The sequence below is a fragment of the Magallana gigas genome, chromosome 7 (assembly GCF_963853765.1).
Source record: "Magallana gigas chromosome 7, xbMagGiga1.1, whole genome shotgun sequence".
NCBI lineage: Eukaryota > Metazoa > Mollusca > Bivalvia > Ostreida > Ostreidae > Magallana > Magallana gigas.
Window position 1 is genome coordinate 39000791 of NC_088859.1, and position 12467 is coordinate 39013257.

The window sequence follows — 12467 nt, forward strand, 5'->3', positions numbered from 1 at the left end:
ATACCTTTTGATGAATATTGATGAAGGAAGAGCAAACCGACCTCATTGCGCATGTCCGCGGAGAACTAGGTGGTCGTTATTGTTTGCCTAATTAAATATCCAACTTGATTTTTAATATGCTTAACAGTTGTTAATTTGAAATACATACATGTATAATGAGTAAAATACGCTTGCCATTCACGATACCCTTACTTCTGCATTAACACTTATAGGATCTATAAATAGCACATAGGGGAAAAACACAGGTCTACGTCATTTCTTTAAAGGAAGTATTCATATCTACTCACAGGCTTGTATTTTTTTTCTTTTGTTTGTACTCGTATATCGGACAAATTTATGCTTTACTGAAAATATCCCTTCCTTTGTGAAACTATCACAATTATGAAGATGTTGACCCTTCACCAGTTTTGGTATGATAGGCTAAATTTAGCTGTCGATATCACGTGATAGATTGATATTCACGAGGAGGCATTACTTTCCTGGCAGGAAAATAAATATTTTTTATTGTTTAATATTTGATATATTTGTTACGTGATCGAATTGAGCATTATAATTAACAGAATAAAGGTAACTTTTATTAGTAATCAAACACATACATTTTCCCCTTTATTCAAAATTGACGCAAATTATAGCGTGTATAGCTTTAAAATTAATATGTTTTTCATACATAATCAAGTTGTGTTGATTCGATCTAAATAAAGAATGTACTAACTGAAATGTTTTGATTGGTATTATTATTTTACTTTCAATTAGTCCACAATTTCATAAAGCAACGACAATATATCTCTATTATATAACAATACCTGATACAGTATACCAACAATAAAGGCCTTTGATACAAAGACAACAAATTTCCACCTACTAAATTCAGATGCCAAAAGCTCCAAAATAAAACAATTAGCTGGAAATGTTCCCTGTAAAATATAAAAGGCACTACAATGCAGATCTCTATCACAGTGTCTATTAAGAAAGTTCCACAGATATATTAAATAGAGCTAAGTTTTGAAGATTTACTGGTACATGGATATATATACAGAATTAATTAAGACCCTGGTCTACATTTCTTTTCAGTGTCAGTTATGTTACTACCACACAAGTTGCAGGATAGAAAATTCCCTGGGTAATGTGTGGGTATATAAACATGCAAAACAATGCTTTGACTTACAAGTACATATAAATGGTAAATGAAAAAAAAACCTCTAGACTTTTAATACAACTCAAAGGAAATGCATATTTTTGGTCTATTTTCAAACTTTAAGCTGTGAAGAGTTCAAAGACAGGGCATTCAGTACAGTTCAGTTCAGTGCAGATATTTCACATGTTAAAATTGTCTAAATGCATATATATCACAATAAGAGACACCTTTTAAAAAAATGCTCTTTTTTAAACACCATTCTCCAAAGTGTACATATTTCTTCAAAATGGTACTGAGTACTCAAATTATTGATTCTTGTACAATACAGATTCTCACAGCAAAACTTGGTCAATTGCAGTTAAAAGCTGGTAAAATTAACTTTTGCTATATGCACTTGCATTCCATAAAAGCAATTTTCCAAATTAAGTGGTTTTAAATAAAAGAATTATGAGGCAAGCTTTCCTTCGCTGTAAATATCCTCGGCAATGGAATCTGCATTGGATAAACTATTTTACTGCTATCATATTAACACAGTCAAAATATCTAACTACATGTATAAACCATTATGAATCATTTCCATTATCCTCAAATTCCAACAAAGCACTTCACATAGTGTGTTTGAATTATTCAGCACTTAAGCACAGATAAAAGCAAAAAAAAAATAGTCAAATAATTGAAATACCGGTAATCATTAATGCATTTAACATATACATCAGTTTCTTAGCACATATGGTTTGTAGAGGTACCAGAATAATACTAGTAAGAATTTGTATCATATATGGTAAATCTCCAGTTTAAATGGTAAATATAACCATGTTATGGATTAAACAGAAAGAACTGAACACTAATTTTGTTGCTTTGGTTGAGATTCTCCAAGATCAGGATTCAAATTCTAATCTTCATTCGTCAATAGTAATAATTTTTGCACCATTATTGCATGACTTCAATCCAAAAGTTATCTGCAAATTAGTAAAAAAAATGGATTAAAAGACAGTAAAGAAGCATCTTAATCTACAAGTATTGTTACCTCAAACATCACTTGTAAAACCAGTAGTTAAAGTATATCATTTATAATTTTATCATAACTTATGCTAAGTTTTACTTGTTCGCTAAGATCAAGGTTTAGTGTTAGTTCAATGTTACTTCTTTTGAACTTCCAATAATATGTTGGTCACCCTTTAAGTTTGACCTGCCTAGAGTCATATTTTACCCACTGAATGTATAGATATGACACTATTGTATTATTGATATTATAAATGCATATGGGCTAAAGTGGTCTAACCCTCAGACAATCTACAGTAAGTTTTTTAGCAATGTTCAATTGCTTTATCTCTAGTAAATATTTTTAACATAAATGACATATTACACATCGACTTACATAATTTTCTGGAAAAAATTTCATGTAACAAGATATATTTGCTCTAAATTTTGAAACATACTTGTCTAAATAAAGTTTGTTGGATTATGTATCAACTTAGTAATTGATTTTTATTCTCTCAGAATCAATCTCATAAATAATGGTAGCTTTATAAAATACCCAGATTAATGAACAACTAAATGCTCCATAAATCAAAAAGTTTAGGTTCACAAGATTACATTATGAATTTAATTAGTAAAAACCTAAACACTCATTAGGTAGCTGTGCACTAACAGAAATCACCTGTCAATTCAATCACAGATGTGCAGAAATTACAACTCACCAGAGTACGAGACCTTTGTTAGGATGAAGACTGCTGACTGGGTTTCTGTGCCTTGTTCACATTACACAACCATTTTATGATCCTAGCATTTGTTTCTACTATAGAAGTTTGTTTGCTGTTACGCTCGGCTATTTTTTTATCTGTTTCTGACATTTCACCGCCCTGTGAAGCATCACTGCAGGAGCTCCTATCATTTGGAGCAGACGCAATGGAACTCATGCTCTGTAACTCATGAGCCTGAGTTCTGTGGTGAAGTCTAAGCATCGGGTCCAACACTGTTCGGTCAATGCCCATTTGATCAAAAAATCTCTCCAAATCTGTGCTTGTCCTTGACCTCCTTGAGCTGAGGTCAGACATATCTGAACTTGTCCTTGAGTGTCGACAGCTAAGGTCAGACTGAGATCTGTGGAGGGTCTTTTTTCTTCTCACTATACCATGTTCATTTTCTGACCCTTTTTTTGTAGGATTAGAGCATCGTTTTTCAACAAGCACTGTCACTGATGTACTAAGAGACTGATATGAAGTAGGAACTAAGAAATCTTTAGATCTCACAGGTGGCTTTGGTCTCTCCGGAATTTTGGGCTTTTCTGGAAGTTTAGGTCTCTCTGGAATTTTGGGCTTTTCTGGAAGTTTTGGTTTTTCTTTGACAGCGGAATCCATATTCACTCCATGGTCCTTATGTTTGATATCGGAACTATTTGACAAAGATGCACAAACTTTTATTTTTTGATTTTCACTCAGCACTGGGGACACAATATAATCGGGTTCTTTGGGTCCAATTCTCCCAGCTTCAGGACTGCTTTGTCCAAGTCTACCACCATCCCCACTCACCAGCCGAACACGTTTGGAAGACCCAGAATGCACCGAGCTATTTGAATTTTTCTTCTGAACACATTTACCATCAGTTCTCTCAACAGATATATGTGGTGCTGAAGTATCACCTATATGATCCAAAGAATCCCTTCCTGTTCCATACTCTGACACAGGGCGAACAGGACAATTGCTTGGGATATTGCTATTTGACCTTAAACAGAGACAATATTGATTATAGCCTTTTATGTACATTTGTTCTCAGAAAACTCATGTCAATTATCAATCAAGCTGATGATTTTCAAATATTACTGTGATTAAGTCATTGTACCAGAAAGGGCTGCAGCTGAATTTCTTGGATGGAGAATATTGATTTATATTGATTAAATACATTTTTTGGAGTACATTCAATCATCCTCTTATACCTGCTCATCAGTTTCTACTGAAGCATAAAATGAAGCTTGCGAGTTGGATTATAAATAAGTTTTTTATTGGGGCAAATAAGTTTAATATTCCATAAGTCATTAAGAGATTTGTGTTCCTTAAAATTTATAACATCCTTCATATCAAAACTACCAGCAATGAAAAAGAATAACCACTTACTTTTCCGATTTTTCACTTCACTAAATACAAAATTATCTCAAAATTTTAGAGCTATTAATTAAGTATCTAAAAACAAAGATAACTAGTTGAGAGAATACTGCATCAGAAATAATGAAGTCAAACTCCCTAAAAATCAATTCTACTGCGACACCGATCTGCTGCACTGAAATTTACATGCTGTACTTACTGATTCCCAATATGCAGAACCTCAGGGTGCTTTAGCTCCTGCTTGTGATTTAATACGCTGACACTCTTCACATACTCCGACTTGGATGCCTCTAAAAGTTCCACCGCACTCTTGCGTCTACGAGCTGTAATTGCATGAAGAAATTTGTCAGATGTTTCATGTTATGCACTCTCCTTCAAAACTGCAGATCAACTTGAAGGACAAGCAGCCTTCACTTTTCTTTAGCTTGTGGTTTGGGATCTCTCAATGAGTGGCCTCCCTTGCCTCAACTGATTGTTTTAGCAGCAAGCATATTACCTGTTTTGATTGCCACAATATATCACTTCAGACCTGATCCTATCTTAAGAGATACACAGCTTCATCTGGATAGCATATCAGAATCTCTTCATGTTTAGTCTTGTGAGAATTTTTTATTGATAAATCAGACAAAAGTAAAGGAGACTGCTGCTCTAAGTGGACTCCAAATTATGAAATATATACAAAGTGCATACTGAATACTTTGAAAAAAAATATTCAAAAGCTTCCCACTTAAAAACATTAATGTAAATGTTTATTCTTTTTTGGGAAAGCATGATAGAATAATTTTTATATCGAATACAAATAAATCTTTTAAAATAAAATCAGAATTACTAGTAATTTGTAGTATTTTATACCTGTATTTCATTTTAAATGTATATAGTTTCATAAAATTGAAATTTCAAATCCAGAAATCAATGGACAATAATCCTCTTTTTGGACTACCTGTACATTTTGTACTCACCAAATATCCCTGTGTTGGCATTGTTCCGCCTGAGAAATTCTGCTCCTTTGCTGGCCAGTCGGTCAGGAGTCTGAGTAATTGAGGTCAACTGAAGGCTCATGTCTGAAACTCTCACAGTCTCCTATTTGCTTCCAAATCTTCATTTGCCAATGCTACAGCCCATTAGCTATAACATAGAAAATGCCACTTGAAAAAATGTTGCAGTACCAGAATAAATTAACAAATTAATTATGATTTGCCCTAGATATAATGCATGCATTAACACAGGTGCTTTCATTTCATTTGTTTATGGCACAATGCATACAGTGGATATACAAATGGCATTATGTTATTGTTGATGTGCAAAATTCTTAAATATCATTACAGTAAAACACGGTTATAGCGAACACGCTTATAATGAATTGACGCTTACAGCTAAGTGATTTTCATTCCCCGTGACTGTATTACATGTTGTAAACTTGACGAATATAACGAATTACACATATAACGAAGCAAATTCGCCCGTCCCTGGCACTTCGTTATAACCGTGTTTTACTGCACATGTAGAGCAACTTTTTTTTCCATTTTATTAGAACTGTAGTGTAGTTTATCTTCTATTAATTAGTGTATTGTGCAGAAAAAAAATCATGTTTGTTATTGTTTCCCAGTCCCTGTGTACCTATCTGTTGTTTACATGCCCTAACAAATTTTTCAGAGGATTTAACAACAGTGTACATGTAACTAAAGCTCAAATACACGCCTGGTTAGAGCAAATACAGAAATTTAAAGACCTCATTCTCTTTTTAAAAACTTCTGAAAATGAACTCAATTATACAACCAAACAGATTGACAATGAAATAGCATTCAATGAATAGACAAAAACTGACTTGCTTTTCCAAATCATTAAATGCTTCTACCTTGAGTTTCCATTGTTCCTACAGATGCACAGTTTTGGTTGTCTAACAATAAAATGGTTGTCAGTGAATGGGCGAAACATTTTTTTTTTGGAAGCATTGTGTGTAAAAATAACAACTACCAACCACAGGAAAAGTTTTATGCTTTACATCATCATTCAAATTGCAAAATATGTCGTATGACACTTAGTCAACAAGTGTTAAAAATCAATGTGAGATTTATAAAAAGTGTTATTCAGCTAGGTTGTTTATCTTATATATCAATGATAAAAATTACATTTTTTTTAATAAATACTAAGAGAAACTAATTCACAAAGTACCTTATATATCTTCCGCATTGTACCTGCCTCACCATACTGTATTAGTGACTCATTGACATATTTAGTCTGACTAAGGTAGAATAATCAATAGTCAATACTCTATGTCCCCCACATTGTGCAGTAAAAAGACAAATCAATAAAGGACTTGTTATCAATGAACTTTATGACACTTAACAAGCAATTAAAGCTTGGTCAAAATGGCCAGTCTTGCCCATGTAACAATGAAGTTGATCCCTTAGGTATACTTGTAATAGAAATATAAGTGATCAAAACAAGACAATCTTAAAAAGATCTTTACAAACTAAGTATAATTATCATGCCAGCACCTTGACCCCAAATATCCAGACATGGGGAAGACTTTTAATGAACAGATTTTATGAATAATTAAGTAGCTAAGCTCTTGAGATTACAGGCCATTAAATCTAAAGTCACTAATCTTATATAAGTATGCATGACTTTCTGCCTTGGAATGATAAAGGTGTATACACATGTCGTTAATTTACCTTAGTTTACAGCAACATTACATTAAAGCCAGTAATTTGTTTAACACCACTCCTTCAGAAAATCGTCAAAAAAACCCCAGACATCTGAAGCACACCTGAGAACATGATGAGCCCAAGATGAAAGGCACATACGTAGAAGCCGACATTAATGCTTTATCTAATTAAAGAAAATAAGATGTCCATGGGGATAAACAATTATTAGCGAAACACACTTCTATCCTGGTTTATGGTCAATGAATCATGTTAACGAGATAGTGATCACCAAGATCAAGTCGACCATATCATTAGTAAAGGTAAAAATGTCCGATAACTGTGTCATCAATCACTGGGTCTTATCCTAATGCCTGGCCCCTCCAAAACTCATTCTTTGTAACAAGGATGTATTTCATAAAATAGGTATAATGTTTGCTGCGTAAAAGTCACACATCTATGAAACTCAGTAACTCTTATGTTTCAAATTTCTTTACAAAGTAGTCATGTATCTATCATTGATAAGGATTACTGTTAAACATTAACACACGCTGACACAGAGAGCACATTAGCCTGCAATAATACTTATTCTCAGTGTACTTTTTAAAGTGTTCCCCACTTTCAAAATATTTTAAACACCTTACCTCTTTGTCACTAATCATGAGTCCATGATATTAGCTGCGTGATAGAGACAGGTGAAATACAACAGGAAATGCCAACGTCATTTACCAGGAGATAAAACTGAAACAACTTGAGAGAGTTGATATCCTCAGTCTATGAACCAATGACTGTGACCTGTGCCAACAACAGACTGGGTATACCTGATACCTTTGTTGTGGGTAGGAACCAATCGAGCATTAAATACCTCTATGGCTCTCTATACATTATATTGACCGATACAGAACATATTACATGGAAATACCTAGTTAAGCTTTAGTTTAATAAAGTTCAAAGAATCATCTGACAATACAGGGTCAAAGACAACATCTTTTTTTTTATAACTAAAGGTTTATTTGACCCCAGGTAGACACTGTGTCATATGACATAACTGTTCTGTCTCCATTATTACAAAGAAATAAAGAAAAGCCAAACATTTGGTTACTGGTTACGTGCCATTTTATCTTCACACAATCACATAACTTGTTGCATTAAACAAAACAGCTGACAATTGTTCCCCGCTTATTTAAAGTTTCCTTGGGAAATGTTAAGCTTCCTCATACAACAACTTTAAATGTAAACATTAACTATATATACCTTGCATGTCCATTCTTCCTTGGGAATACACTTGCACAAAAGAGCATTTTTAAGCTTATGTACCTGGGCTTTATAGCATGATTTTTTTCCCAGCTTGTTTGAGGGGAGAGATTTATCATCGACCTTGAGAAGATGTAGGACATTTAAAAGTTACAGCTATAGATGTGATCTTGAATGACCTTGTAATGAAGAGTATATGTTTCTTATTTTCATGAAATGGGTCTACATCTCTTATTACAAGTAGCAAACCTGTCTGAAAAAGTGTTGTGAAACCATTGCTTGGGAGTTTCAAAATAGGCAATCGATGAATTGCAAAATGCATCAATTTCTGGCTTCATGTTAAAATTTGGCATACATTTACTCATTCTCAAATTCTTCTATTATATGATCCATTGAATACATGTACATATACATGCAGTATAATACTAATAAAAATAGTTTGGAAAAAACAGACCAAGGATTTTATTTTTCTGATATCAGTGATCACTGATGTATAATATATTTATACCATTTATTTTGCTGTATAATGATAACCATAAGGATCTTTTCATTCATCTGTTATATTTATAAATAAGAATAATATTGACAATGAACAGTTAAAACAAAGTGAAATATATGTGCATGCAGGAAACTCCCTGTAAAAAATATCAAAATTGAGATATATTTTACATCTGGTGCTGACAATATGCTTTATATAACCATGAGGAATTACAAAAGTGATTTTATCACTAATCCAACAACCATATCAGTTTTGCCTGCAAACATGGAGATCTAAACAGAAGTATTGACTACTCTCGTTTCCATGCAGACAATCTCTGCTTGAGGCAGATAATTTTGTTACTTAGGAAATGTAAAATACTGGTCAAACATGAGGACTAGGAGACTAGGAGAGGTACATGTATGGCACACCCTCATCCAGTGAAGTACTTCCTTTTGAAAAATGTGATTTCATTTTCTAGACTATTTAATAATTTATCTGCTTTTCTTTCAGTATACATGTATAAAGGACTTCTTAATCCATCTTAAGAGTGGGGTCTAAAGATTCCAATGTCAATTTTTGTACTTTTCATCTTATTTACTTAGCATTGAAATTGGGGGGGGGGGGGGGGGGGACTAAGCACGTAACATATTATCATGTCAAGAGATGGATTTCTAACTGTTTCTCAGACAATCTTAACTATCAGGTCCATAGTATAATTAACATCATTTTAATGATTGAACAAAAATCTAAATTCTAATTAGGTTTAACTTATTCTCTTTTGAGAAGTGACTAGGCAAAGGCATCAACCACTTCAAGTGGATGAATAAGGCTATACCTGTCCACTTCTCAAAAGAGAACAGATTTAAGAAAGGATAATCTAATCTTGCTAGGCTTTGCTCTGGTGACATGAGTCTGGTCATATTAAGCTAAACTGGGTCCGTAAGACATCTGTCATTTTACATAATAGTAAAACATTCTATCGGACACATACATGTACAGAATAAGCTCTCTGGGACTATATTTTGGCTGGTTTGTCAAGGAACATATAAACATATCCCTGCATGGTCTGTCAGCCCAATTAAACTTTCAAAGAGAAAAGAGAGATGAAGTCTTCTGTTTGCACTTTATTTATATAGCAAGAAAGTGGGAATTTTCCAGAGACACATCTAACGTCCCTGAATTTTTTAAAGATCTGCTAATCATTTTCCTAAATTTCAAAATTCTTAAATCTTTAACATATTAATCAAAATTTCATGTCCACCATCTTATAAAAAATTATCTAACAATCAACCTCAGACTAACTATTAACCATTATTTTCTTTTTTCCATAGTGAATGTAAGCATTAAACTTTAACGTTATATACTCACTGGACTCAACCGAAACGATTGCTCTGAACTACATTTAAAAGGGGCCTGAGGAAATTCAGAATAAATCACTACGTGTATGCCAAATGCACCAAAACTATGATGGAAATGTGTTCATTTGGTTTTATAAGGACAAAACAGCAATTGGACAAAATCGAAATAAACAGTAACATTACCTCTCACGGGAAAATCCAACACTTTTGACCAGCGCGGTAAACACGCACCTGTTATTTTCAATTTCATTGTTTACATGGTGGAGTTAAATACAAGTTATGTCCCTTTGTGCAGATCTCTAGAAAAGTGCGAGTCCAGGGACGGATCTAGGTATTTCTTCTCTTGAAATGAGTCCAAAATGGACTTCACTTATTCAGTCTTATTTTGTGATATGTCTATAATCATAATTGAACTTTATACAAAATTGTCAAAAATTGAGATCCATGCAAAACCTTTAAGGCCTACTGTACACAAGAGCATACGTACATAATATACGTACCCTGTATAATATATGGGCATAGTATGGCCCCAAAAATGAACATCAATTTAATCTTTCTTTGTGCGGATATACATAGGTTTGTTTGGGTTTTTTTTTTTTTCATTTTGATCCAAATGCCAAATTTTTTTAAATATGACATCAAAACGTTAGACTTTTCCCGCCATTTTCGCATTTTGGGCATAAATTATAAATGACTTGTTTTTAATATTTTTTTTAATACAAAAACATTGAGCGATTTCTTGAACAAACAAAATATTTTCTGTAAACATAATAAGAAAAATGTTAGTTTTTTACTTAGATTCTGACGTCATATACTGCTATAGTGATTGCAATTTTTAAATAAAATAAATAAATGAAAAATATAATAGACACCGATTGCGTAGTCCAGAAAAATCTGTTTGACTTCAAAGAGCCATCATGATGGCTGAGTGGCATACAATGAAACATAGAGCCTTACGTCACATTGCCGTTTGACACAACTATCCAAAGTCCAAGCTCTTGTTCAAATGGTTCTGTATTAAATCGGTATTAAATTATTATAACACTTATTTCAAAATATACTAGTAACGTAACAATGTTTAAATGTTCATGAAACACATTCCAAAAATTGCGAATTGTGGAGGCCAAAGACTTATATCATAACTATATATAATCTATCATTTTCTTGCTGATACTGCCAACATGCATTGTTTTGTGTGTGTGTGTGTGTGTGTGGGTGGGTGTGGGTGTGTGTGTGTTAAGCAAGCTCTTTAAAAGCTCCATCCACTACCACTCAGTTGTATTCCCATCGTACCCTTTATGAGTGACATTGTTAGGCAAGTTCCCCTTCGACATTACCCCCCCCCCCCCCCCCTACACACACACACGTACTTAATTATTTCATTTATACATGGACCTCAACCCATTATTTTTATATATTCAATTCATTTATTGACAATTACCTGTCGGCATACAGTCATGAATATGAGTTACATAAAACAAAAACATTAAACATAGCATGCAAAAGTTAAACATTAACTAATAAATCTACACTACAAATCTAAAATGGACAAAACAGTGGGTGAACAAAACTAGGTTTGTGCGAAGACTATTATATTGGTATTCATAAAATTGTACAAGTGTTCATTGTTGACTTTCCTTTCTAGCGTTGAAACAGGTTTTTTTTAGAAAACAACATATCCTTCTAGCAGCTGTAATGTTTTTAGGATTGACAAGTTCCTTAATGGGATTGACATTTGTGTCTTCACGTTAAAAATATTATTATAATTCAATCTACATTGGTCATATTTTGAACAATACAATACAAAGTGTTTCTCATCTTCAATAAACAATTTCAAAAATTACACAGACGTTTTTCTCTTGGAATAGGAGGTTTAGAATATCTACCAGTTTCGATAAATAATGAATGAGCACTGATTCTTAGTTTTGTTAGAACAGATCTGTCACATTTTTTTAAAGGTAGTTTTAAGTATTGTTGTAGTTCATATTTATTTTGGTTTACAATTTTGCTTTAAAAAGACAATTTTCCAGAGCCAGCTTTACATATATTGTTTAGTTGTTCAAGTATTTTGTTTTGATATTGTTCTTTTAACTTGTTCTTTTAAAATTTGTGACAGATATTCAAAGAATTGATATTTAATTTTTGTAGCAATGAAGACAGTTTTATTTGCCAAGATACTTTAGAAGACAATTTTTTGTCTTCTTTGAATGCAGATGTTACTAAGTAATTATTATAATCATTTTTGTATTCCATATCTTCCAGTCTCTTATAAAATTTGAACATATTCTTAATACATAGATAATACAGAGGAAATTGTCCTAATTCACATAAAACAGCAAGATTTGATGCCTTTCTGTGTACACCCAAGATGTCTTTAAAAATAAGGTGTTGTGTTTTTTCAAATGTAAGTTGTTCTGAAGACATTAAATCACATTTGAAGTCGGATATCCATATTTCAGACCCATAAGTCATTATTGGCAACATAATTTCCAC

The 12467-nt window shown here is 32.9% G+C and overlaps 1 protein-coding gene across 7 annotated transcripts; it reads right to left on the reverse strand.

Annotated features, from left to right (window-relative positions):
* Window positions 1-719: 719 nt before the first annotated feature.
* Window positions 720-10270, reverse strand: LOC105347415 (protein FAM110B). 7 transcript variants are annotated; one of them, XM_011456495.4, is made up of 6 exons: window positions 6409-6859; window positions 6092-6133; window positions 5196-5361; window positions 4436-4559; window positions 2836-3859; window positions 720-2094 (listed from the first exon to the last, which is right to left on the reverse strand). In XM_011456495.4, exons 3-5 carry the CDS (start codon window positions 5293-5295, stop codon window positions 2854-2856), a joined length of 1230 nt encoding a protein of 409 aa, XP_011454797.3. In that variant the 5' UTR covers window positions 5296-5361; window positions 6092-6133; window positions 6409-6859; the 3' UTR covers window positions 720-2094; window positions 2836-2853. The 7 variants fall into 7 exon arrangements, with proteins under 7 accessions (XP_011454797.3, XP_011454794.3, XP_011454802.3 ...); XM_011456492.4 differs by lacking the exons at window positions 6092-6133; window positions 6409-6859 and adding an exon at window positions 10158-10270; XM_011456500.4 differs by lacking the exons at window positions 6092-6133; window positions 6409-6859 and adding an exon at window positions 8136-8241.
* Between the last annotated feature and the right edge of the window lie 2197 nt (window positions 10271-12467).